The sequence below is a fragment of the Lepisosteus platostomus genome, chromosome 21 (genome assembly GCF_059453375.1).
Source record: "Lepisosteus platostomus isolate fLepPlt1 chromosome 21, fLepPlt1.hap1, whole genome shotgun sequence".
NCBI lineage: Eukaryota > Metazoa > Chordata > Actinopteri > Semionotiformes > Lepisosteidae > Lepisosteus > Lepisosteus platostomus.
This window is the reverse complement of record NC_142631.1, coordinates 2,169,760-2,197,207: the sequence shown is the minus strand read 5'-3', so window position 1 is coordinate 2,197,207 and position 27,448 is coordinate 2,169,760. Positions and strand designations below refer to the sequence as shown.

Genomic DNA, 27,448 nt, shown 5'->3' with positions numbered 1-27,448 from the left:
AGGAGAGGAGGCAGAGACAGGCACAGAGAGACAGACAGGCAGGGGAGGAGGCAAAGACAGGCACAGAGAGACAGACAGGCAGGGGAGAAGGCAGAGACAGGCACAGAGAGACAGACAGGCAGGGGAGGAGGCAAAGACAGGCACAGAGAGACAGACAGGCAGGGGAGAAGGCAGAGACAGGCACAGAGAGACAGACAGACAGACGAAGACGCAGAGGCAGGCACAGACAGACGAAGACGCAGAGGCAGGCAGGGGAGTAGGGATGGTCGCTCCGAGGAGCAGTGAAGAAGACAGACAGACAGGCTCACCGGACAGCTGCGAATCGCTCTGCTTCTTGACCAGGGTCAGCTTGTAGCCCTCTCCGTAGGTGCTCTTGAGGAAGAGCGGAGAACCGCAGCACTTCAGCTTCCCGTGGGAGATGATGGCGATGCGGTCGCCCAGGAGATCCGCCTCATCCATGTGGTGGGTGGAGAGGAGGATGGTGCGTCCTGGGAAGAGGGAGGGAGGGAGAGAGTGAGAGAGGGCTGGGACAGGGGGGAGACGGGGCGGCGGGGGGGGTTGTGGACGGGACCCTCACCTTGCTTGTATTTGAGGATGAGGTCCCAGATGGCACGGCGGGCATAGGGGTCCACGCCGGCCGTGGGCTCATCCAGGATGACGGCGCGCGACCCCCCGACGAAGGCGATGGCGACCGACAGCTTCCTCTTCATCCCCCCCGAGAGGGTCTGGACCAGGGAGTGGCGCTTATTGGACAGCTCGAGGTCCTCGATCATCCTGGGACAGGGAGGGGAGCAGTACGAGGAATGAGGGGGGCATCACGAGGCCACCGGGAGGGAGAAGAGAGACATAGAGAGGCTGGGGTGTCGTACAGAGAGGGGGGCTGTGGGGTGAGGAATGAGGTTGGGGTGCAGTACAGAGAGCAGGGCTGTGAGTTGATGAATGAGGTTGGGGTGCAGTACAGAGAGCAGGGCTGTGAGTTGAGGAATGAGGTTGGGGTGCAGTACAGAGAGGGGGGCTGTGGGGTGAGGAATGAGGTTGGGGTGCAGTACAGAGAGCAGGGCTGTGGGGTGAGGAATGAGGTTGGGGTGCAGTACAGAGAGCAGGGCTGTGGGGTGAGGAATGAGGTTGGGGTGCAGTACAGAGAGCAGGGCTGTGGGGTGAGGAATGAGGTTGGGGTGCAGTACAGAGAGGGGGGCTGTGGGATGCAGAGCGTGTTGTGTCTGGCTCGGACGAGCGATGGCGCCGATCCGCGGAACGGCATACTTGTCCATCTCCTTGCGGATGTCGTCCTCGGCCATGCCCTTGAGCCGGGAGTAGAACCACAGGTGCTCCTCCACGCTCAGCTTGTCGAACAGCACGTTGTGCTGCGGACACATCCCCAGGTTCTGCCGGATGCGCTCCATCTCCGTGCGGATGTCATGGCCGTAGATCGTGGCCGAGCCCGAGGTGGGGGGGAACAGGCCTGTCAGGATAGACCTGCAGACACGGGCAGAGTGTCAGGTGTTGACTCAGCTTAAGAAGGAGCTGCAATCTCACCATTTCAGTCCAGCATGCTGCCACACTCACAGAAGATCAGACCTCATGCTCTTTCTCTTAAAACTATAAGTGAGCCCAGTGGGGTCAAAATAGTCAAAAGCACCAACAAGTGACAAAGGCAACAGGACAACAGGTGGACAGAAGGGATAGAGTGACCACAGACAGACTGACCAACAGGACAGCACACAGACTGAGGGGACAGAGTGACCACAGACAGACTGACCAACAGGACAGCACACAGACTGAGGGGACAGAGTGACCACAGACAGACTGACCAACAGGACAGCACACAGACAGCGGGGACAGAGTGACCACAGACAGACTGACCAACAAGACAGCACACAGACTGAGGGGACAGAGTGACCACAGACAGACTGACCAACAGGGGAACACACAGACAGCGGGGACAGAGCGAGAGGATGAAAGAGCTGGCCCAGTGCCGGACGAGCAGAGTGAGACACAGACAGGGGCCAGACCCCCAGACGGGCGGCACCAGCTCACATGGTGGTGGTCTTGCCGGCCCCGTTGTGCCCCAGGAAGGAGACGACCTGGTTCTCGTGCAGGTTCAGGCTGAGCTTGTTCAGGGCCAGCTTGCTGCCCGTCTTGTAGACCTTGGTCAGCTTGTCGATGCAGACCACCAGGGGCAGGTGGCTGGGCTCCTCCTCGATGCCCCGGGTCTCCTCTGGAACACAGACACAGGCAGGGGGGGGCTCAGGGGAGACGGCCCAGGATCGGACTGCCACTCCGGGTTCATCCACATCATCACACATCATCTGATGTGGACTAATCCGGCATGTAGCCCCTGGACCTGACCAGCACAGTTACTTCCACACCATGTCCCTGCACATTCTAGGGACTTAAAAGTGAGCATCCAGCGTGTTAGCGGTGAGTAAGGAGTGCATACCAGATCGGCGATGCTCCATGGCACAGGCCTGGTCCTCCTCCATGACGCTGAGCCTGGCCCCGCCCCCCCAAGGCCACTCCCACGCCTCCACACGCCCACTGCCCAGCCAATAGGATTTCTGCAGGGGGAAGTACCAGGGGCGGGGCAAACCGTACATCCCTGCGAGACGGAGAGAGGGGAGGTTCAGCAAAACGATGTACGACTGGCATTGTTTTTCAGAAATCGCTTCGGCGGTGCATTCCCACATTTCCCGGTGTGTATATCCCCCCCACTCTATCCACGTGGGATTCCCAACAGCGTCCGGCGCCTCTCACCAGGATGCACGGCCTCGATGTACCAGGTGAGCACGCCGTAGACAGCGGCGTCGATGATCAGCATCACCATGGACAGCAGCAGGTTGAAGTCGTCGCCCTCTACAGGGGACTGGTTCAAAGTGCGCCACTGGATGCCCACTCCCGCCACCTCGTAGAGGGCGAAGTACTTCGAGCCCAAGCCGAACGCCGTGGTGGACATGAGGGACTGGGGAGAGGGAGGGAGGGAAAGGGATTTAGCGGAGGAAATCCCGAGGACGGGCAGGAGAGACGGAGGGACGCGCCGGGAGCTGGGCCGCGCCGTACCGCAATGCACTTCTCGAAGGCGGTGATCTTGTCGTGCGCCACTTCCTCGCGGATGGCCACATACATGTAGGGCACGTAGCTGAGGAAGTAGATGATCCCGCCGCAAGCCGACGCCAGCTTGGCCTTGGAGTAGATCACCGACACCAGGAAACTGCCAGAGGGGGCAGGGCACCGAGGGACAGGGAGGGTGGAAGATATCGGAACCAGTTAGTTACCAGAAACACTCCCAGAGAGACACATACACACAGCCCTGATCGGGGAGGACAGACAGAGACACACACACACACAGTCCCAGCCCTGCTGGGGGAGGACAGACAGACAGAGCCTCCTGCTTGACCACAAGTCATTAACAGGGCAGGACGGCAGAGATCCTGGCAGGGAGCTCCGAGCAGACAGAGGGCGAGGCCAGCGGGCAGTCAGTACCAGAACATGATGGTGGCGATGGCGTAGACGGTGAGGAAGAGCCAGATGATGAAGGGGTCGCTGTGCAGCAGCACTTTGCCGTATTTGAGGATGACGGTGAGCGCGGTGACGGAGATGGACAGCTGCACGAAGCCGGTGATGAACCAGGCCACCCAGTGCACCGCGTTGTTCAGGCCCATCATCTTCATCACCTGCGGGGCACAGAGAGAGAGAGAGAGTTGGCACTGCAGGGACTCCGAATTCGGACACACTCATAAGGCATCTCACACACGGGGATGGACAGACGGGACTGTGGACACACAGATCGACCCACCTGTGGATGTACTGGTCAGACAGACAGGCAGACAGAGAGACAGAGCAAGGACAGACACGCTGACTCGTGGGAGGATGAAGAGACGGACTGCTGACCAAAAGACCCAGGTGGGCAGCCAGGAAGAAAAAACAGGCAGACCGTGGACGAACAGACCGAACTGTGGAAGGACGGACCGATCGACTGACCGGCCGACTGACCTGTGGACAGGCAGACCGTGGCACAGGCTGACTGACCTCTTTGAGTCGGTGCTCCTTCTCGGCCACGATGTGCTGGATCATCATGGCGACGGAGTAGACCCAGGAGATGACCATGCACAGGGGCATCATGTGCTCGATAACGAACAGGAAACTAGGCAAGAGAGGAGAGGACTTCCTCAGCCGTTCGACTTATTTCGGGGGAAACGGATGGACGAGATCCTGGGATCAAAAGCACTTACTCGTCTCTGGTGTAGCAAGGGTAGGGGAACATCTGGACGTAGTTCCCCGGCTCCACGACATCGTGCCCCACGAAGGTGTTGATGATGGCGCGCTCCATCATGTCTGGACAACACACAGCGCTGCGTCAGTGGCCAGCTTGATCCCAGCACCCCCTGCTGTAACTCACTGCAGCAACTACAGGGGGCGTCATTACCAGCTTTATATACTGCACAGCACACAGCGCTGTATTCCTTCCGGTGGTGGAATAAAGGTCAAGGAAGTGTAGGAAAAGGACCAGCCAGTATCCTGACCTGCAGTCAGACTTCCCCGCGTGCGAGAAGCTTCCATTTTTGTTAACAACAATATAGTTTACAGTTTATTAAGCAGATCAGTTGGAAACCTGATTCCCCTCAAGTTTTTGACCTGCAAGCTTTTTTTATATTCTGCTTTTGTCTTGGGCAAAGTAACCTTTTATCAAGCGCAATATATTTAGAAACTTGCGTCACAGGCTGCGACACATACTGGATCAACAGCTGCGGTGTTGTCATTTAGCTGCACTAAATGCTGATAAGAAAACACTGTGCAAACACAGTTACAAGCCATGGCTGTACCCTGGATCCAGACAAAGCCGTAAAGGAAGTAGTAGCGCCCCCCGGTGTTGGGCCCTGGCCTCCAGTACGCCCGGCGGATCTCGTTGGTTTTCTCCGTGAAGCTGGAATTCTGCCGGATCTTGTAGAGGACGTGGGGAGGCAGGGACCCGTCCCTGTTGGTCTGGAATATCACGCCTGGGGAGGAGGTTCAGGGAGAGCAGGGGGGCAAGAGAGAAACAGCAGAAGAGGAATCAGCACTGAGAAGACAGCGGCCCGGCAGCACGTCTGATGGATACCACTTAACAGCAAACAACTGCAATAAGGGCCTCCTGAGTGCCTTGGCTGAAGGCAGGCTGAGCCCTACGAACATGGGTTTGAGTCTGGGTCATGCCGCTAGCCCAGTGTGACCCAAGATGCCCCACACAACAGCACATAATTGGCTGGGTGCTGCCCTGCAGGGTGGGTCCAGTGTCTCGGTGACACAGCGCCCCCCTCTGGCCACCCAGGTGATCTGATCAGCGAGTGACAAGCCTCTCCTCCCAGGATCCCCCTGTCCGGGGGCTGTCTGTGTAGCCCATGATGTGCGAAGAGACTCAGAGGTGGTGGGGGGGGGGAGGAATCTGCCCCCGCGGCCTCGCTCTCCCCCGTGCGCAGACACAGGGTTTGAAGCAGCGAGCCGAGGTGTAAAAAACCGCACAGCTGGAGCTACCAGGAATCGGGTGTATATAATAAAGCAAAATCTATGTTGGAAAGAACCATCAAAAATGTCACCAGCAGACGAGTCCACACGATTTATCTGTCAGAGGATGGGGGTCTCGGGGGGCCCACAGTGTCTGAGCGGGGTGCTGAGTTACTCACTGGCGAAGACGGTCACGTTGTCCTGGTAGGCCTGGTTCAGAGTGTAGTTAACGATGCTCTCCTCGTCGGGGAAGCCCTTGAAGATATCCACACTCACCTGGCACAGACAGATACAATAGCCGTAAAACATCATGCAATATGTTTTTACTGTCAGCGTCATTCTGTGAACCTTTTCTGCTCTGGCAACACCTTAATTCATCTTTCCTGTCAATGAAGCTCTCTTGAGTTTGAATCTGACAGGCAGACACAGAGCGGAAACAGGGCACACCGGGAACGACTGGAAGGACTGGAGCAGGCAGAGAGGAAGAGAGAGAGAGACAGCTCAGACAGACAGAGACACAGAGAGGAAGACAGACTTGAGCAGGCAGAGAGAGAGACAGCTCAGACAGACAGGGACACAGAGAAGAGGAGAGAGAGAGACCGCTCAGACAGACAGAGACACAGAGAGGAAGACAGACTTGAGCAGGCAGAGAGAGAGACAGCTCAGACAGACAGGGACACAGAGAGGAAGACAGACCTGAGCAGGCAGAGAGAGAGAGAGGTATGCACTGAGAGAGCCCGGTATGAAGAGACGAACAGGGGAAGAAAGAGACAGGGCGCTGTCCCTGCTCGCCCAGCTCGGGGCTGTGGTCAGGCAGCGTCAGGCTGACCTTGGACATGAAGCTGGTCCAGCCACAGGCCGCGTTGTCGATGGTGTCCAGCTGCTCCAGCAGGGTGCGCGTGTCCGGCAGGGTGAAGTTCCCGTCCGCCAGGCTGCGCAGGATCTCGCTGTCGGACGCGTTCAGCAGCTCGGGATGCCTGCGGAGGTCGGAGGCGAACTGTGGGAACACAGGGGGGCGAGAGTCAAGGGTCGTCAGGTCACTGCAAAGGAGCACGACGGGACAGCACAGTCCTGGAACAGGTGAAGGGTTTTCCCACGCTGAAATGCAGGAAAAGGAACAGGACATAAGTGTGAAAAGCTGACCCGTAAATGAATGGAGAGGCTTTTTATCAAAACTTCTGCTGCACTCCAACACATGAGCAATGGGTTCATGTTGTGCAATCTAGAGAATGGAAAAGATAACTTTTTCTCTCGGGTTACAGGCAGAGAGGTTTAGCAAATACTGGGAAACATGGAATCAGTTCATCAGTTCAGACCCGATTTCGCTGTATGAGAGAATGTACAGTAATATTTCTGTTGTTGTCTGTTGTGTTTATTAAACAATTGTATTTTCTTGTATACCCCTCCCAATGCTGTAAAGAGTTTATTTTACATGTAAAAAGGTAATGTAACAAAAACAAAAGATGAAGGCAAACGTTTATTTTGCTGTTCGGGACGCGTTCTGTTTATAAATCTTTTCATCGCTGAAGAAGTTTAAAAAACAATTCTACTGCAAACCTCCCCGTTTGTTTGCAGATCTCAGCTTCTCACTTCTCTCCCCCAGATCTCCGTTTGTCCCCGGCTCTGTCCTCTGTTCTGTGCTTGATATCCCCGCCACCCTCCTCTCTCTCCCTCCCACCAGCGTTTGAATCTGCGTTTCTTCGTCCTTCTTTCAGCGTGGAACTAACCTTCACTTGTTTCTTTGCAGCCTAAACGCACGCCGACGAAGCTCCCTGCTCAAACCAGGGCAGTGCTGTGCAATCCATCACCGTATGACAGGGCCAGGGCTAGTCGATGCTCTTCGATACGGTTCTGATCCATTTCGGATTTGTCCAGCTCGAGCTAGCCTAGCCTGACCCAGTGTGGCCCACCTCATCCCCAATCAGTCCTGCCCCATCTAGCTCAAGTTAGTGCCCAGTCCAGCCTGACCCAGTCTGGCCCACCTCATCCCCGATCAGTCCTGCCCCATCTAGCTCGAGTTCGTGCCCAGTCCAGCCCGACCCAGTCTGGCCCACCTCATCCCCGATCAGTCCTGCCCCATCTAGCTCAAGTTAGTGCCCAGTCCAGCCTGACCCAGTCTGGCCCACCTCATCCCCAATCAGTCCTGCCCCATCTAGCTCGAGTTCGTGCCCGGTCCAGCCCGACCCAGTCTGGCCCACCTCAACTCCAATCAGTTCTGCCCCATCTAGTTCGAACCCGGTCCAGCCCGGCCCAGTCTGACCTGCTGCAGCCAGGCGATGCGGTTCTGCAGTTTCCCCTCCTCCAGGAAGGTGCGCAGCTCTGCGGAGATGTTGAGCCAGACGCGGGCGTAGTGAGTCACATTCCCCACGAACGCAAATGTCTCGTTGGCCTGTGGGAGTCAGCAGAGAGACAGGGTGAGACTTAACTTCAGTCTGCTACACAATTCAAATCTGCTTTTTCTAGCTCCGTATAGAAAAAAAAAGCTTAAAGCAAAAACTATGTACCAACAATGCCTCTTAAAATTCAGGACATACTATAGTAGACAAATTATTGAAAAGTCAAGTCTATGTACTGTACCCCATTAAGCACCGTCCTGTTGCAGGTCTAACTGCGAGATATGCCGGAGAAAGCCAGCAAGGGATAAAACTGACCAATTTACTGGTTCATCAGCCTGAAGACAAGACATTCCTTGTTGTGCATTAACTAATACTTCCCCTCCTGCGCAATGTGTGCAACCCCAAGTAAACCACCCAGCATCCATAAAGCGCTCGACCCACCTTCTGGATGACCTTGTCAACCTCTGACCCCACGGGGGAGTACAGGATCTTGGGATTTGTAGTCATGAGGTGCACCAGCAACCCCAGGTTCCTCTGCTCCTTGCTGGTGAAGCCCAGTGAGCTCATATTGCCCTGCTTCAACGCCTCGGGTTCGATGATCCTGACCACAACAACACAGCACCCAGGGTCACACAATCTTACACACACACACAATTTTCACAGAGCACTGGGCGTACTTATGAAGTTCTCTGACTTATTCAAAGACACTGCAGCTGGCTACCCACACAAATGAGCAGCAGCAGCAGCAGGGCGCTGACATCACCAGTATCCAGCAGGGGGCGACACCGCCCTCCTGCGTGCAAGTGCACCCCACCTGTTGTTCCCGCACAGGATGGGCTGCAGTCCGGCCCACAGCTGCACGAAGGCGGAGAACTGGGAGGGGGGGCTCTCCCCGCCCACGCCTGCGGCCCCCTCCTCGCTGGGGGCCTCGGTGGCGTTGGGCCAGGCCGCGGTGCCGTTGCCGCCCCAGGCCGTGCCGTTGGCCGGCGGGGGGGGCTGGTGCCCGGCGCAGGCGCCCTTGGGGAGCAGCTTGGCCAGGGCCGACAGCAGGTCCACGTCCCTCAGGAGCCGCTCGACGTCCGCCAGGTCCTGCAGGAGGGCGCCCAGGTGCGACTGCGCGCCGGAGCTGTTCCCCTGCCCCAGCTTCAGCTGCGAGGGAGAGGACAGATGAGAGGAACGGGGGCGAGCAGGAAAAGAGGAGGCAGGGAGCAAGTAAGGAGGGGGAGGGGCGACGTCTGCACGCGCCCGCACCTTGTCGATGACGCTCTGCGTGTCGATCTGCTCTCGGAGCTCCCGGCCCATCTCCTGGAAGCGCTGCTCGCGCTGCCCCGCCCCGCCGCCGCACACCGCGCTCCGATAGGCCTGCACCCGCGCCTGTTGCCTCTCGGGGACCAGTAGGATGCGCCGCAGCTCGCTGGGATCCCCGCCCTCCCCGCAGGTCAGCAGCTCCAGCATCGCCCCCGTCAGCAGGACGTTCTGGGAGAACGAGAACGGCCGCAGGGCGGGCGTGACGCGGGGGGGGCCGCACGGCGCCGCGGCGACGGGACGGGCGGGGTGTTGTGGGGGGGGGGGGGGCGGCGGCTGACCTCAATCTCTCTGAAGCCCTGGGGGTCGTAGCCCTGACCTCTTGCCCCGGCCCCCGCCAGGCCCAGGGCCTGGGACAGCAGTCGGAGCAGAGCCCGCCGGCCAGCCACCCGCGCCGGGTCTCGCAGCGCCTTGTGGATCAGGCCCCTCTCCGCGCCACCGCGCCAGCCGCCCAGGAGGTGCTCCTGACGGGGGGGGGGGGGGGGGGGAGACACTTAGTCCTCACAATCCCGGTGCGCAAAGACGTCGTCAAGCCAGAGCCCAGCTCGGGGCAGGACTGAGGGCGAACCGGTCCTTCCCAGGGTAACAGAGCCGAGCAGAGCTGAGGGCAGCGAGGCAACTCGAGGGGCAACAGGGCAGGCTGGATTACACACAGGCCGGTTCTAAGGGCAGGCAGGCAGCTATAAAGCTGTTCTTAAGGTAATAATAATAATTAATAATAATTGCTTACGCTTATATAGCGCCTTTCCGGACACTTCACTCAAAGTGCCATACAGGTAATGGGGAATCCCACTGCCACCACCAGTGTGCAGCCCCACCTGGATGATGCACCAGTCCGCTCCCCACACACCAGCTCTCAGTGGGGAGGAGAGCAGAGTGATGGAGCCAGTTCAGAGAGGGGGGTTATTAGGAGGCCATGACTGGTAAAGACCAGGGGGGAAATTCGGCCTGGACACCGGGGTAACACCCCTACTCTTTTAGAGAAGCGCCCTGGGATTTTTAACGACCACAGAGAGTCAGGACCTCGGTTTTATGTCCCATCCGAACGACGGCGCCTTTATACAGTATAATTTCACAGGCAAAGGTAAGGTTCTGAGGGAAAAGGGCAACTCAATGAGCAAAGGCTGGGTTTAGAGGGGCAACAGGGCAGTTCTGCGGGCAACAGTGCAGCGTTCAAACCTCCAGGTGCAGGACCTCCTCTCCAGGACTGTACCCTTCCCATGAAGCCCTGTCGGTCCGGGCCGCCCGGCCTCCTGGGTAGGAGCCGAAGATCAGGTTGTACACCTGCAGGGAGGGAGAGAGGGAGAGAGGAAGACCGGTCAGCTGGATGGATAGATCGCAAGGGGCAAAGGTCAGGCTGCACCCCTGCACCGAGGAGAGATTAGAGAAACGCTCCCCAAAACGACAAATCAATCCCAGACATTCCCACAGCTGCCAGGTTCTGAACAGTTTCCAACCCCACTGGGGGAGGAAATGCCACAGAGCTGCAGCCCTGCGTGTGACCTCCTGTCACAGAGCCCGCCTCCCAAATGACAAAGCCCTCATCCTCATCCTCACCCTCATGCAACGATGTGCCAGCACTGTAATTCACCGGTCACGTCAAGAAAGATCTGAAGAGGGAGGGTTAGGCTGGGGTTAGAGAGGTGGGGGGGGGGGGGGGTGAGACCAACCTCCTTGAGGTTGATGGGCGAGGAGAGCAGGAGGGCCGCCGTGTCGTTGGACAGGGAGAGATTCCGCACCAGGAACTGCTGGAACACGGCCTGGTCCCGGAGCACGCTGCCCAGCGTGAACCCTGGCACAGGGAGGCAGGAGAGGAGGGAGTCAGGGGGAACGCGGACACCAGCCAGCCAGCCTCCGGACCGCAACGCCGAAGCGCCCCAACCCAGAGTCCACCACATTGCAACGCGAGACGCACAACTCTGCCTCCCACACACACACACACAACACAAACTGGAGTGCTACCAGGACCTAAAAAGACAACACACACGAACCCAGTGTCTGACTAGGCCGAGAGACGACAAGAATCAGAAACGGAGGAGACAGCGCGGAAACAGAAAATGCATTCTTTAAATGACAGCACTGATACCGCGGAGTGCCGTGAAACGTTTTGCAGTTTCCCCAAAAGGAGAACTCAGCCCTCACTCAGATCCCAACCCGCGCCACGGATTCTCAGGGTTAGCACTTCGGACAGCGGGCGCGCTCCATCACAGAGGCAGGCGTGCAGCTGTGGCTCAGCTCCGACGGGCCTGTTCTGCTGAGGCCGGCCTTTTTCCAGGCCACCTGGAGCCTGCCACCCGAAGCGCCGCCCTGGCTGAGGCAGCAGATCTCCTGCCCCGTGCCCCGCTGGAACGTGCTGGCACGCGCGCGAGCAACCGAATTTGGAGCCGGCCGCAACACCCAGAAAAACGCACTCCCCGCCCAGGGGGATACACCCCTGCGCTGCCTGGTGACGGTGCCCCCCTACAGGCGGATTGAAGAGTGGGGGGTGGGGAGAGGCATCAGGCTACATCTACATGAGGAGGTCGACTCACTTCAGTGTGCGAGTGGCTCGGGGAAAGCTGGGTCTGTGTGGTTGTGTCGCCTGGGTGTTGCGTTGCTGTGGTCAGGATTGTCGAACCCGAGGCGCTCTGAGCTGAAGGAGGGGAGAGGCGTGGCGCAGCACGGGGCATAAAGTAGGAGATCACAGCAAGGACCAAGTCCACACACAGCGCAGCAGCAGCAGAGCGGCGCCCCCCGATTCAGCGCAGCAGCAGAGCCGCGCCCCCCGATTCAGCGCAGCAGCAGAGCCGCGCCCCCCGATTCAGCGCAGCAGCAGAGCCGCGCCCCCCGATTCAGCGCAGGGGGTGCGGAGCGGCGCCCCCCGATTCAGCGCAGGGGGTGCGGAGCGGCGCCCCCGATTCAGCGCAGGGGGTGCAGAGCGGCGCCCCCGATTCAGCGCAGGGGGTGCAGAGCGGCGCCCCCCGATTCAGCGCAGGGGGTGCAGAGCGGCGCCCCCCGATTCAGCGCAGGGGGTGCAGAGCGGCGCCCCCCGATTCAGCGCAGGGGGTGCAGAGCTCGGGGACTGCGAAGACAGGAAGGGCGCTCCTATTCCCACGATTTGCGCAGGCACCTGTTTCCTGCACAGGCTGCTTCCGGAAACCACAAGCGCAGACAGAACCACAAACGAAACGGCTCCCACTAGACCAGACCAGAACCCACCAGAGGGCGCTATATGGGCTTTTGTGTAAAGGTAGCTGATCAGCGTCCACTGGTGTTTGCAGATGCAAATGTGTCTCCCATGAAGTCTGCACCTCATCCCACTCTGGCTATTTTGAGCCTGGTGCTTAAGCTTGAATATATTTGCATCCTCTGCAGCCCGATACGGCATTAAAATGAGATGACACACAAGCTACATTCTCTCCTTCTGCTTCTGCAGCACAGGTGGCTCATCAGCCGCGTGGATGCCAAAAGGCGAGACGGATCGGACTGCCGGACCGGACTCACCCCGGCTGGTGTTGAAGCCGCCCTCCAGGCCGCTGGGCGCGGAGCCCAGGCTCTCCAGGTGGTGGCGCAGGGACTCCAGCTCCTCCTCCAGTCCGGGCCGGTCCGGGTCGAAGAGGTGGTTCTGCTCCACCACCTCGCTGATCCGCTCCAGGAGCTGGGTGACCCTGCGGGACCGAGGGGGGGGGGGGCAGAGGGTGAGGCGAGACGGGTTTTTCCGTTCAAACTCCGCGTGCCAGAATCCAGCTCCGGGTTTTTTCTTCTGGGATCTTCGATTTACACGGTTCCGAGACGGGCCCGGCCCGGCCCGCTGGGGGGAGCAGCGCGGAGAGACGCGGGGGCACACTCACGTGGAGTTCTTGTACTGCAGGAAGCCGAACTCGTCCCGCTGGCCGTCCGGACACAGGGACTGCATGATGGGAATGATCCCGGCCGAGGTCAGAGGGGCGGCAGAGTAGAACGCTGGAAGGAGAGAGGGAGAGAGGGAGAGGAAGGAGGAGAGAGAGGGAGAAGGAGAGGAAGGAGGAGAGAGATGGAGAAGGAGAGGAAGGAGGAGAGAGGGAGAGGGAGAGGAAGGAGGAGAGACGGAGAGGGAGAGGAAGGAGGAGAGAGGGAAGGAAGTAGAGACAGGAAGGAGGAGGGAAACACAGGAGAGAAAGAGGGAGAGGGACCAAGAAGGGGAGAGAAACAGACCCGGACCCAAAGAGGGAGAGATTGAGGGAACGAGAGAAAGAGAAGGGGGAGGAGAGAGAGCCATCACAGATCAGAGGTTGTTAAATCGGAGCAAAGATGGGAGGACCCAGGAGGACACAGGTCTCATCTCGGATCCAGATTTTCCCTGCTTTCTACCTTGACATCTCGGGGGCAGTTCTGGGAAGAGCAGGCCGAGGTCAGATACAGCAGCTTTGACTGTGGCTTTAACTGTAACATCTTTAACTCTAGTTTCTCAATGAAAGACGACAGAATCATGTGGACAATCGTGCTGAAATAAAGACTATCAACAGGTGTGTCCTCCATGTGCAACAGGTCAGGAAGATTCTCTCCTGGTTATTTCAGCGAAACTGCACCAATGGCTTCATAATTTGGAACAGCTATAATCTTAGTCCATGCTAATACAGAGGGAACAGGATAAGACCCCAGATGCACAGCAGCACAGCCCATTCCAGGTTTTACTGGTTGCAAACTCACGGATTGATTTGTACCGACAACAGAGAAAAGCAGCCTTACTGAGTACTTGTGGTTGTGGTTGTCTAGCAATGTTTAGATTCTAAATCTAAACAAGGTAGTGCACTGTAAATTTCCCACACCGGGTGCAGGATTCCACACAAGAGCCGGTAGTTCAGAAAACCCGGACTGGATGAAACAGCCGTGCAGTGGGAGTCATATCCGTTCTTGGAACATGCGTCTCTGACACCTGTGTCCCCCCGGGGTCCAACGCCAAAGACAACCAGCTGCAAAGTTATTCAAAGTGTTAGAATGAGTATCAGTGGATCAGCCACCGAAAGCCCAGAACCCAGTAGATCAGTGAACCAGACCCAGTCAGTGGGATGCCGTTAGGAGCAGAGGAGAGAGGGACAGACGGGGCAGGGCTTGCAGACAGAGTCAGGTGGGGCTGCTGTTGCTGCTGCAGTTCATAGACTCTACCACCAGGGGGGCGCTACAACGGGCGTTATCAAACAGGCAGCCAGCTGGCTTTTTCGTGGCTGGGTTCCCCCTGCCGCCCCCCAGCCAGTGCAGGGAGCGGGGCTGCCAAAGGCTCCCCGCCACAGCGCCCCCTGCAGCCTGGGATGTTTTCTCGCCACCAGTGAGCAAGCTAGCGATGCTTCTGCCTGTCTTTAAATGGACTCTTTTCTACAGCGTGAGCATCACCCCCCCCCCAGCCTGCGTGTTTAATACCCTCCCACCCTGCTGTCTGCGGGGGGTCTGCAGCATTAGCCAAATTAGAAGGACGAGATTAGCCAGCAGATTTCAAAGCTTGTTAAAACTTCCCTGGCCTGGTGACGGACAGGAGGAAGGGAGAGAGAGAGAGAGAGAGAGACACAGGCACACGGAGCAAGGGAGAGGGGACGGGGGGGTGGGGGTAACCCAGCCAGGCATTTGCACCCCAGTTTCCACTGCCACTCGGAAAAGGTCCACCCACGTTAGAAAAGAAAGAGAAGAAATCGGGGGCAGAACGAAGCTTAATGAAAAGATATCAGCGGAAACTTACAGACTGGATGGCATGCAGGAGGGACAAGCACCGAGCAGAGAGACAGAAACCAGAGGACCGGAAAAAACAGAACATTTTGTTTTTTTAGTGTCGACGTTTGGAAACAAAAAAAAATAAAAGGGAAAGGGAGCACAAAAAAACGAGAAGGAAAAGGAGAAAAAAAAAAAAGACAAATAAGCAAACAGATAAATCAATACTAATGACGGAGAAAACAACGTCGTCGAAAGGCTTCACTCGTCTGGGCGGAACAGACACACACATCCCACGTGAAAATCGCTCTCCGTCTGTGGCCGCCGACGTCCAGATGGCCGGAAAGGGACATTTTTCAACTGCCCACAGAGCGCCTGACCGACCTGCGCGGCCTCACAGCGGGACCTGCCTGCTCGGGGGGCAGAGGTGCAGCTCGTCTTTTCACAAAGAACAGGAACGGGGGACTCCGCTTTTCAGGAAGGACCTCTCAATATACAGTAGACCCCCCAGTTTCAACGCCGAACAAAACTGCTGCTGCTTAATTTGAAAGCAGTAAAATCAGAACTGAATTCAGGCCCACAGCACTTGCAGTAGACTTGGGGGGGTGTAGCAGGAGCCTATCCCAGCAAGCAATGGGCACAAGGCCGGGTACACCCTGGAAGGGACGCCAATCCCTCACAGGGCCACACACTCACACCAGGGCCAGTCCATCCCAGGACACACTCACACTCACGCACCAAGGGCCTGGAGAATGCGCCGATCTTGGGGGGGGGGTGGGGGGGGATATTCTCCCATTTAATTCTGGGGAGCCCCTGGACCCTCCCCAGGTAGAAAAGGAAGTGCGATAAGGCAGGGCGCATGGAGTCACATCGAGGGGGTATTACTAGCCCAGTACGCCAAAGTCACAGTCTCTCCTCTCCTCCTCTCCGATTATCTGGGGCTCTGCGCCCCTCTCCACCTCTCCTGCCCCTACACGGCCCCCCTTTCCCTTACCTTCCTTCACGGGGATGGTGGGCTTCTTCTGCCGGAGCCCCAGGAGGATGAAGAAGAGCACCAGGGGGATGAAGATCTCGAAGGCCAGGACCCACTGCGGACAGACGGACGGACAGGGTCACCGCGTGCCGCGACACACGGACCCAGCGAGCCCCACCTCAGCCTGTGCTCACGTCACACAAACGCCAGCTGGATCTCCGTCGCACCTCCAAATCGTTTAGCACCTTCAGCGCGATGCAAACGTTTTCAGGATCTCGAGGGCAGACTGCGCCCCGGGGCGAAAGGCTTTGGAAATGAACGCTGACGGGCGGCAAGCGTTTGGGATTCAAACTGCCCACCTCCTCACTCGTACTCGTGAAAAATCACGAATAGCAAACTTTTTTTTTTACTCAGGCAAGACCAGGGTTAACGCACAACAAAATCCAAGCACTGCTTTGCAATGAAGGCGATTTCAAGACTTTAAAAGCGAGCCTGAGCAGTGCTAGGGGGTTAGACGCTGCTTGCAGGATTCTGTTCTCCTTTCTGCAAGACATACCCACACGCACGCGCGCGCAGGTCACTGACCGGTCAGGCTTGACGATGGGGAGCCGCCACAGGCCGGGCCCCCCTGGAAGAGGCCGCCAGGGGCTCTGGGATCTCTCTGCGCCCCAGAGCCGGTCCCCAGCCCCCCCCGCAGGGGAAGACAGAGGGGCAGCACACCTTTCCCCTTTCTCTGGGCGGAGCTCAGGACAGACAAGCAGCCCTTTAACCGGCTGACACAAAGCACAATGGGGCCCTGAGCCCGGAACAAAGGCACAGTTATGAGCAGCCAGGGCTGTAAACACTGGGGTTATGTGTAAAACACGCAGAACGCAAAAAAAAAAATCAAAAATCAGGGAAGAACGACAAGAGCCCCTTTTTCTCCACTGTCCCAAACACCAGAGTCCTTGCAGGGGGAGCTGGGGGCACACATGATCAGATCAGTCAAACCCCACCGCCCGGTTTCCTTTGGTCCTGAAGAACTCAAGGAAGGTTACAAATGAGCGGAGATCCATCGGTCACCTTAATCCCAAAGTCTCTCCCAGCCGTTTCTTAAAGGATCCTTAAAGGAGAATCGACACACGGCGGGGTGAAGCCTACCAGGCACGCGGCACGTTCCTTCGGGCAAACATGGCCAATGTCTTCTCAGATTCGGACTTTGTGGGCTCGCTGTAAGCTGTACAAGGGCTCCCTGTACATCTCCCTGTAGGCTTTGCTCAAGAGCAAGGGGATTCTTTGAAATGAAGACTAAGGAGAGACTTTGAGCTGTGAATCCCATTAGCTCAATACTAAAGAGATGAAGTTCCTACAAGGGGATCCTTTTTCTCAAGTCTAAAGAGATTAATTTCCTCTAAATTCTCCTCCTTCTCTTGTCCCTCTGTCCCTCCTCTCTCTCCACACTGAGATACCTGAAACTTGGCTATTGACATCATAAAAGCAGAACCAGGCCTTTACTGCAGCAGGAAGCAAATACAATTATCTCCAACGACTGCCTCCCTTACATCAGCGAGTCTCCCCTCTCCCCCCGGCGCTGCCAGGCAGACGGAGGAGGACTAACCAGATTGGAGCGTTTGAGGTCATCTCTCTCTCTCTCAAACTGGATCGGTTCGCAAAAGATGGCCTTGTTATCACAAAAGCACATCCGCACGGACAGATGGCACAGCGTGTGGGTGCGGTGTAGCGCGCGTGTGTGTGTGTGTGTGTGTGTGTGTGTGTGTGTGCACGCGCAGGTGAACTGTGTGCATCCTGTTACCTCACCTTGCCTGACGTGCTCTGTGCTCTGCAGGCCCAGGCACACCCTGATCTCAAGGCCGCAGCAGGGAGGGGCACCCTGCGGTACTGTGCCAACGACCTCTGCCCCCCTGTGCTGGCACGGCAGCTCCACCAGTCCCCTGTGCCCCAGCCCTGGGTGTGGAGACCTGCTGGACGCTGCATGAGCGCTGGGGCTGCACCCTGACCTGGGACACTGGAGCACTGAGCCCACTTGCAGACCAGCAGAGCTGCACCTGTCCTGTATCCAGAACCCCAGTGTCCAGACTGACGTCCACTCAGGGCTGGACAGTCCTGCTCCCCCCCACAGGTCCCCCTCTGTCCACCTGCGGCCGCAGTTTCTCTCCCCTCCCCCTGATCTGCGGTGCAGGGGGGCCGCTGTGCGTCCCCCAGCTGGGGGCAGCACTTCAGCTGGGGACACTCTGGGATAAACTTTACTATACAAATGCAATGAACCATTATTACCGAAACTGGAAGTTATGAGGAAGTGTATTTAGGACCGGACCCGGGAGGCAGCCTGTCACCTTGATCGAGAAGTGGGGTTTGAAGGGCTGAGGTCACCTGGCCGGACAGGCCCTGCTGCCATGGAGTCACAGACACAGGGGAGGACCGAATGGATTAACGCCGTCCTCTTTTTAACACAAAAACACACAGCAAAGAAACCAGTTTTCCCTGTGAGCCGCCCTTCCACAGACTCTCTCTCTGCCCTGGACCGAGCCCGCTCCTGTCTCCTCCTCCCGGCCTCCCTCTCCCATCCCTCCCCAGCTGTGTCCCCGTCTTTCTCCTTTTCCCATTCTCTTCGTTAAAAAAAGAAAGTCACAGGATTGTTTGTGGACTCAGCAGACACGCAGCGAAAGAAACAGCTGAGCTCTCCACTTCCGCGCCCGGGGCTCAGGAATGTTTTCCCCGGGCTGCTGCTCGGACGGGAGGAGGGTGGGGTTACTCTCGTGAGGGGGCGAGCCGAGCGGAGCAGCAGGGCGTCGGGAACCCGGGAGCCACCCCAGCCCGCGACACAATCGGCTGCTCCGATACCTGATCCCCACGTCCCCGCGCCGCCTAAATAATTAAGGAGCCGATCGCGAGAAAGTGCCACGTCGGACAGGCTGAGAGGATGGAGTGTGTGCACCAGCCCCACTCCCAGAGGATCTGCATCCCGTCTAATCCCCAGTAAAAGACAGATTCCGGGAGGTGGCACTTTCTCTCCTCTAAGGGGCCTTCAGGCTAGACTCTAAAAGCACAGGATAAGCCTGGATTGCATTGTATTGTGAAACCCTGCAACCTGCCGGCTGCACAACCTACTGTACCATTTCATCAAGCAGCCTATTAATGATTCATTAAGGAGAGTCCCAGAGGCTTGCGACACTCCAACATCTCTACTGGCATTAGCGATACCAACAGCAGAGCCTGTGGAGCACTCTCTGCCCATCTCTCCTCCACACACGCGTGTGCTGCTACCCTGCCCATCTGACTCCTCCTCCGCACTCACACGTGTGTCCTGCTACACTGTCCATCTGACTCCTCCGCACGCACACGCATGTCCTGCTACACTGTCCATCTGACTCCTCCGCACGCACACGCGTGTCCTGCTACACTGTCCATCTGACTCCTCCTCCGCACTCACACGCATGTGCTGCTACACTGCCCATCCGATTCCTCTGCCTGCGCACATGCGTGTGCTGATACACTATCTGACTCCTCCGCATGCACACACGTGTGCTGATACGACTGCCCGTCTGACTCCTCCACACACGGATGCGAACCGGCATCTGATTATAGGAACAGCTCTACTTGGCACTTAATTAGCATGTGCAGGCTAAACTGAAACCAACACGCGATTTTTTTAAAAACATAAAAATGAAAATGTTAGATGCATTAATAATTCATATTTATTAAAGTGGTAAATATTTCATTAGATGGTTCAAAAATGAGGACAGGATTAGCGTGTGCTGAAGGAAGACAGGCTTCATTAATCTGCTCCTAAAGAGACATTTTTATCAGAGGGCAAGGCAGACAGTGGTGAGAGCTGAGGCACTGGGAGAGGGTGAGGGAGGCAGTGTGGGACAGTGGTTAGAGCTGAGGCACTGGGAGAGGGTGAAGGAGGCAGTGTGAGACAGTGGTTGGAGCTGAGGCTCTGGGGGAGAGGCAGAGGGAGGCAGTGTGGGACAGTGGTTAGAGCTGAGGCTCTGGGGGAGAGGCAGAGGGAGGCAGTGTGGGACAGTGGTTAGAGCTGAGACTCTGGGGGAGAGGCAGAGGGAGGCAGTGTGGGACAGTGGTTAGAGCTGAGGCTCTGGGGGAGAGGCAGAGGGAGGCAGTGTGGGACAGTGGTTAGAGCTGAGGCTCTGGGGGAGAGGCAGTTCTGGCTGCCATCAGACACACGCGCCGATCAGCAGGGAGAAATGGCTGTGGAGTGGCGCGGAGTTTGAGCCCTGAGCACCTCGCCTGTCCCCCTCTGTGCTCAAGCAGGCTGGACGGGCGCCGCCAGCGGTTCAGTTCCTTCCATCTGGCGGTGTAGGACCACACGACCGCTGGCGTTCATTCAAAACCCGGGAAGATATCCGGTCACTCTCCTTCCGGCTGATCCCCGAGCAGCCATAACCCTCGTGCGACACGGCGACCACAACTGCGCACCACGTTCTTAAACAAGGCCCGACCAGCGCATAGCACATTGACCTGTCCCTCCAAACTGCACAAGGGCAGCAGCTGGTAAACCCCGGAATGGCTCAGACCGCTAAGCCTCGGGAGTCGGACACCTCTGCCGACAAAGAGGAGACAGAGGGTGAAAACGGAGCTCTCCAGCGTCTCTCTACCGAGCGGCGTCCTGGTCCGGCTCTTACCCGTGCCTCCCATTTCTAGACAGACGCTGATGTCTCACCAGAGGCCTCCCAGAAGACGTCTGAGGCGCGTTGTGCGATACTCCGCTCGGCTAGGGCTCTAAGGACAGAGGCGCGCTACACAGCTCCCACTCCCAAGCCCAGTAAATCATCAGCACGCTGTCCATATATCTCAGGCTGAGTCCTGTAGCTTACCCTCCCTTCTGGAGACTGTCAGCACAGCTAAAACTGGACAATTTATGGCCGGCGCTGGGGAAGAGGCCGCTAGCGCTGTTTTTTTTTCTTGGTTTGGACATCCCAGCGCCTTAAGGTGAACAAGACTTCTCTGTAGTACAAGAGTGACCCCCCCATCACCACCAGCTTTGTCAAAAATATAATACAAATATATACAAAAACATATATACCTTCCAGAACCTTCCCGGGGTCTATAACACGCCTTAACGGGGCTCGCCTATCAGCTAGTAAAAACTAGAAAATGAGAGATGACGACGAGGGCGAGACCAGGGAAAAACGCGTTTTCTCTAGGAAAAAAAGGAAAGTCGCTTCCCCGTTCAGCACAGACAGCGACCGTGTGTAGCTCAGCTCGTCGTCAAATACGTGGAATATTGTGTTTTCACCACACACACACACAAACACACAAAAACAAAATCAACGCGTCAGACACAGCGTTAAAAAAAAAAACACAACTGGATCACATCTCCCTTTTAATAGACGCGCTACAGCGGGCCGGCACCGGGGTGTAAAAAATGATTATTTCATAATTAAATACTGCGGTGCATTGCCGACTACAGGTGGTTCCTCCGTGTTTTTGTGGTAAACATGAGTGAAAACCGACGCACCGCCATCAGGACGGCCGGTCACCCCAATACACCTCGCAGGGGGCCAGCGACGTTTACTGGAGCCAAACCCGTGAAACAATTTCAGCCCATCTGCATTTCTGCAGTACAACACCCACCCCTTCCTACACGACTTCGCCGAAGCCAGTCGTGCCAATTAGCAGGACCGTCGTTCCAGTGTTTAATTAAGAGGCGAGACGCCCCCTTACTGTGCTCACTAGCCGCTCATGAATAACGTTCATGTCAAAACCGCGTCAACGCAAACAAACATCTAATGGCAGCGGGGACATGACAGCTTTTCCCCGTCCAGACACCGAGGGGAAAAGCCGGCTTCGCGACCCGCGGCTGGGGGACCGGTCGGCGGGACGGAGCCGGGGCGCTCGCCGGCTTCCTCGCACCGCGGCCCGGGTCGCCGCCGCCCTGGCTCTGCCGCGCTCGCCCGTCGAGGCCCCGGAGTCCCCCGACAGGAGTTTGTCGTCGGGGTTTTGTTGGCGGTGGTGTGAGGCGAAGTGAATGTGAGAATAACGCCGTGTGAAGCCAGTGGGGCGAGGGAAAAAAAAATGCCGATATTCATTTAACTCCGCTTACCGGCCCCCTCCGCTTCAGGGAGACGTTCTTCCAGAGCAGAAGGTGCAGCTGGTGCAGGAACCCCATGGCTTCCGCCGTCTTGCTCCCCCCGAGCCGGACGCCTCACACGGTGATTTCAGTCAGCAGGAGCGGCGTCTCTTCCCCGGCTTCCCTGCACGCATTTGCCATCAAGGCCAACGGAAAAGACGTCGTTTGGGGGGGGGGGTTGGACAGCGACAGCAGCAGCAGCAGCAACTACAACAACAACAACAACGTCGACGACGACGACGATGATGATGATGATGATGATGGCAAAGGACGCGAATGCGGCTTGCGAACCCCAACCCGAGCAGGACCCCCCGAAATCGCCGCTGCCTGTCGGCTGCGCTCAGGGTGCGAGCTGTGGCCGCGGCGGGCGGAGACGCGCTGTGATGCCGCAGGAGCTCATTACGATTCGCCCTGTGCTGCGAGAGGGGAGGCGCCGGGGGCTGAGCTTTTGAGCTGGCGGAGACGGGGCAGCCTTTTACCGCTAAGACCCCCCCCGCGCCTTGTTGTTGTTGTTGTTGTTGTTGTTGTTACCGAAGGTTAAAAAAGAAAACAGCCCTCGCAATATCACCGCTTCTGTGCGGGATGAGGAACCGCGGTGCGGTTTAGGCAGGAGCTGGGAGGCGGGGCGGTGATGGCTCCGACAGGCACTCGGACGCCAGGGGTCCCCCCTGCGCCTGAACTTCTCGGAGGGTGAAGTGGGTCCCATCCTGTATGTAAAATGCTTTAGGATTCTTTGGGATGAAAAGCATTTCAGAAATAGAGGCCATTCTATGTCTGAGTTATTTTTGATGTGCCTCCAATCTGAAGGAAACTGGAATGTTTTCTTCACCTGGGCTCTTCCTCACACCTGGTAAGCCCAGGGAGGCTCTGTTCCTCCTACTCCTCCTCCTTCAAGCGCCGGTGAGCAGGGACACCAGGCCCTTCCTGGTGCCACTCCCGGTTTGTGGCATGAAGATCGTTAATTCCCAGTCCAAAGGTATCCCGTATCCCAGTGACGGCTGCCCATGGGTGGAACCGTCACTGTGGGAGAGAAAACACCCCCCCAAAATGCTTTCAGCTTGACCTTTCACGCAATAACAGTGCATACACTCGTTCAGGATTCGAAACGGTTTCGGTATCCTACACACACAGACCAACAATCACACACACACACAGAAACACACACCCAGACAAGCACAATCAGACACACAAACGTACACACACAGACGCAGACACATGCAATCACACACACACAGACAGACATACACGCACACAGATACACCCAGACGCACACAAACGTGCACTCACACACATGTGCACACATTCCTGTTTCTGACCTCTCCAGAACACATATGCTGTATTTCTGTGTGTTTGCAAATGAATTACTTTCTTCTCAAAAACAAACACAGCTGGTGGGCAGGGATGTGGACTAGTTGTGAGAGCTTATCTGTATGTTTTTTTTTTACCAAAATAGTATCTACCATGTAATCAAATCTCTAATAAACTCTCCAGACATTGAATAATACAGGAAAGGTTTCAGACCCAGATGTCAATGTGTTTATCAGTGCAAATTCCGAGAGCTTTTCCCAGCTCTAAGCCAGGGGGATTTTGAAGAGACATCAGTGAGGGATTGGGATGTTTCTATGCTGGTCCGTGTTTGTGCACTGCGAAGGATTATGTGCGAGTGTGCCTGTGCGACTGTGTACTGGTGATTGTGAGGGCCTGGCTGAGAGAGAGTTTTACTGTGGCTCCCTGGCGCTGCCAGCAGGAGGCTCTCTCTGCCTGTAAACCACCACAACAGCAGCTGCGTCCGAACTATTGTAACAGGACTGTTCTACTGCACTGGGACTGTAGCTCCTATTGTAACAGACTGTTCTACTGCACTGGAACTGTAGCTCCTAGTGTGACAGGACTGTTCTACTGCACTGGGACTGTAGCTCCTATTGTAACAGGACTGTTCTACTGCACTGGAACTGTAGCTCCTAGTGTGACAGGACTGTTCTACTGCACTGGAACTGTAGCTCCTAGTGTGACAGGACTGTTCTACTGCACTGGGACTGTAGCTCCTATTGTAACAGACTGTTCTACTGCACTGGGACTGTAGCTCCTAGTGTGACAGGACTGTTCTACTGCACTGGGACTGTAGCTCCTATTGTAACAGACTGTTCTACTGCACTGGGACTGTAGCTCCTATTGTAACAGACTGTTCTACTGCACTGGGACTGTAGCTCCTATTGTAACAGACTGTTCTACTGTACTGGGACTGTAGCTCCTGTTGTAACAGACTGTTCTACTGCACTGGGACTGTAGCTCCTATTGTAACAGGACTGTTCTACTGCACTGGGACTGTAGCTCCTATTGTAACAGACTGTTCTACTGCACTGGGACTGTAGCTCCTATTGTAACAGACTGTTCTACTGCACTGGGACTGTAGCTCCTATTGTAACAGGACTGTTCTACTGCACTGGGACTGTAGCTCCTATTGTAACAGACTGTTCTACTGCACTGGGACTGTAGCTCCTAGTGTGACAGGACTGTTCTACTGCACTGGGACTGTAGCTCCTGTTGTAACAGGACTGTTCTACTGCACTGGGACTGTAGCTCCTATTGTAACAGACTGTTCTACTGCACTGGGACTGTAGCTCCTATTGTAACAGACTGTTCTACTGCACTGGGACTGTAGCTCCTATTGTAACAGGACTGTTCTACTGCACTGGGACTGTAGCTCCTATTGTAACAGACTGTTCTACTGCACTGGGACTGTAGCTCCTATTGTAACAGACTGTTCTACTGCACTGGGACTGTAGCTCCTAGCGTAACAGGACTGTTCTACTGCACTGGGACTGTAGCTCCTATTGTAACAGACTGGTCTCCTGCACTGGGACTGTAGCTGCTGTTGTTCCTGTTGTTTCTGGCTCTGCTCCCTCTGATTCACTGCCGCAGATTCCGGTCCTTCCCCTGCCCTTTCGCTCCAGGTGCGTTGGGATCGGTCTGCGGGCCTTGTGCCAAGGTGACGGGTGTGCAGGAAGCACGTGTGGATCTGGCCGAGCCCCCGACAGGACCACACTCTGTTCAGGCCCGTAGCCCTTAGTGCCAAACAGAAATACCTACTGGGTCTTCACCTGTCCTTGCTAGGTTAGTCCTAAGGTACTTAGTCTGGCAATGACTGTGCTCTCTAGAGACACAGAAGCATTAATGAATTAGGGCCATTTTCACAGTTTCACACACTAGACAATGCAGAGTCAAGCGCAGAAAGAAACACTTTTCTGCAGCACAGACTTGCTCATTCTTCCTCGCCTAAAATGTGGACATTGTGTTTGCCCCCCCACAGATCTCTCTCTCTTTCCCTGTAGAATGTGACTAATTTCTTTGGGTTTATAGAGCAATTAAAGCTGTCTAACCCTATGATCAACATTAAGAAGACAGAGGGCCCTCTGATTTGTGAATCACAGCTGGGCTCAGCAGTACTTGACAAGGACACTAGAGGACAGCAACTCAAATCAATTAACCAAAACTGGATTAATTGGGTTGCAATATCGGCAGGGCAGTTACTGGAGGTGCGGATACCACAGATTTGATTGGGGTATCTCGAGCAATGAGGATTAGCGGTTGAGCTCAAAACTCCCAGATTTGTTATCTGCAGGGTCGTGGGTTGGAGTCCCAGGCGGGGCATCGTTACTGCACCCTTGAGGGCAGAGCTGCACACAGTCTGGCCCACTAGCATGCTGTGTTAACAGGTCCCAAAGTAAGTTGCTTTGGATAACAACATGAGCAGCTTCGGTCCGTTCTCAATGCAACGCCGCTGCCTTTCATCAGACATCCGTTTCGGGGAAGTGGACTGGCTGACCACTGACCACAACAGCTCTTCCTCCAAGGGCTTTCTGAACAACCGTCAGCCTCCTTCTCCGCCTGCACCTGTTCCAGAGCGACTCCGCCTGACTGACAGCCTCCTCCAGGGGGGGAGCTGATCTGCGGCGTTCCAGCGCAGAACAGGGGTTGGGGGGCGACGATTTTCGATTTTTAATAACTTTATTTTCTTTTCACAAAAAAATACAGGACAGCACAAATCAGAAAGCTTTACATTAATATACATACTTAAAACAGTATATATGATCACATCTCATTACATTTTGACACGGTAACAGTTACATAGCAACAATTTTCTTTTTTTCTGGTGCAAATCACATTCTTTACTTAAACATGATAATGTTTTTCACAGTCTCTTGAGATATTGACCTATGCTCTCTATTTCCCACAGATTTTCTGCTTCCTCCCTCCCTTCTCTCCACAGATCTCTGAGGTAATAGTTCTCTCGGGTGATGGGCAGGGCCAGGCTACCTGCTGCCTTGACTGGGACCTCGATGCCTTTAAACAGCCCCATGTTCCTCACTCTCCACAGGGCGTCTTTCCCACTGTTCACCACGGCCCAGATCCTGTCTGATCTGATCGGCGGAAACTCGGGGGGCCCAGGCGGGCCACAGAAGAGCTGGTGCAGCCGGGCCTCCGACCGAGGGGCCAGACCGGCCACAAACCTCCTCTGTCAGCAGGGATGTGGGGAGGTGGGGCGTCCACGCCCAGAGCTCCCCGAGCAAGAGCACCCACAACAGGAAACACACGTCGCACAAAAAACCACACGTCGGTTGGTATAGCCCTTATCTTATATACCTTGACATGCCAGTCAGGGATACACGTTCGCTCTGTAGCCACGCCCTGCAACCCCAGATTTGTTTTGTTGCCACCTGTTTGTGAATTTCTCTCCCTCCTTCCTCATCTCCAGCAGGGGCTGGGGGTGGCGCAACCAGGCCTCGACTCCTCCTGTCCCTCCCGCCCACCCAGACAAGCCGGGGTCAGATGCAACAGGAGGTCGCGGGGTCACGGGGTCACGGGGTCACAGTTGGAGCACGCTGCAAGAGCCACACCCCCCACCCCCGCCCCTCCGTCTTTGTACCAAGGAAACTTGGCTCAAACCGTCAATGATGTCAATGACGTCCACCCTAAAAACCCCAGCGCTCTGCAGCAGGTCTCCTGATGTCCCAGGACGTACCCCCACCCCCCAGCCTGCAGGCAGTATCCGGATCCGGGGTGTCTCCGAGCCGGGACCAGCCCTCGACACGAACATCACGGCTTGCGCGCTGTCGACCCTGCTTTTCATGAAAGTGGTCTTTTCGAAATGACTCATGACCTCTTGTCCCAGCTTAGGGTTTTAGACTTGAAATAAATAAGTGCATTTATTAAGGCGGGGTCCTGGTCAGAGACGGCGCCAGAATCAAGCACCCCTGTCCCAGAGAGGCTTGTATGACCCGCAAGACCGGCCTATCAACCCCACCCCACACCAAAATAAAGCCACCCCCTCTGGCCACATCTGTCTGAGACACAAGGCAACAGGCTGCCTTAAATACCAGCCATCTTGCGTTTAACCCCCTGAGACCCTGTTTTTCATCTAGCACTTCCGCAACCCCGAAGCCAGCTTCAGGAGGTACTTTACAAGGAAGTGGTTGCAGTTTCCTGCTGCTGTTACTTTTTAAATAAAAATCTCAAAATAACATCTTTTTAAAATAGAATCGATGGTGTGTCTGTGTGTGTGTGTGCACGCAGCATCGCTCTCTGTCTGTGATAATCTGCGTGCCT

General features: G+C 56.2%; 1 protein-coding gene across 1 annotated transcript in view; it reads right to left on the bottom strand.

Annotated features, from left to right (window-relative positions):
* abca2 (ATP binding cassette subfamily A member 2) overlaps positions 1–23,254 on the bottom strand; it is a 39,442-nt gene extending 16,188 nt beyond the window's left edge. The window contains exons 1-24 of the mRNA XM_088614834.1: positions 21,815–23,254; positions 15,772–15,865; positions 12,950–13,061; positions 12,603–12,766; positions 10,790–10,911; positions 10,299–10,403; positions 9,401–9,583; positions 9,066–9,290; positions 8,629–8,963; positions 8,256–8,415; positions 7,739–7,867; positions 6,308–6,475; positions 5,658–5,754; positions 4,821–4,994; positions 4,230–4,332; positions 4,027–4,141; positions 3,481–3,671; positions 3,058–3,208; positions 2,755–2,959; positions 2,441–2,599; positions 2,038–2,218; positions 1,264–1,476; positions 578–774; positions 309–488 (exon numbers count right to left, since the gene is read on the bottom strand). Coding sequence (XP_088470960.1) covers positions 309–488; positions 578–774; positions 1,264–1,476; positions 2,038–2,218; positions 2,441–2,599; positions 2,755–2,959; positions 3,058–3,208; positions 3,481–3,671; positions 4,027–4,141; positions 4,230–4,332; positions 4,821–4,994; positions 5,658–5,754; positions 6,308–6,475; positions 7,739–7,867; positions 8,256–8,415; positions 8,629–8,963; positions 9,066–9,290; positions 9,401–9,583; positions 10,299–10,403; positions 10,790–10,911; positions 12,603–12,766; positions 12,950–13,061; positions 15,772–15,865; positions 21,815–21,880 — 3,829 coding nt within the window. The 5' untranslated portion in view covers positions 21,881–23,254. The remainder of the gene's footprint in view (positions 1–308; positions 489–577; positions 775–1,263; positions 1,477–2,037; positions 2,219–2,440; positions 2,600–2,754; positions 2,960–3,057; positions 3,209–3,480; positions 3,672–4,026; positions 4,142–4,229; positions 4,333–4,820; positions 4,995–5,657; positions 5,755–6,307; positions 6,476–7,738; positions 7,868–8,255; positions 8,416–8,628; positions 8,964–9,065; positions 9,291–9,400; positions 9,584–10,298; positions 10,404–10,789; positions 10,912–12,602; positions 12,767–12,949; positions 13,062–15,771; positions 15,866–21,814) is intronic.
* Positions 23,255–27,448: the final 4,194 nt, after the last annotated feature.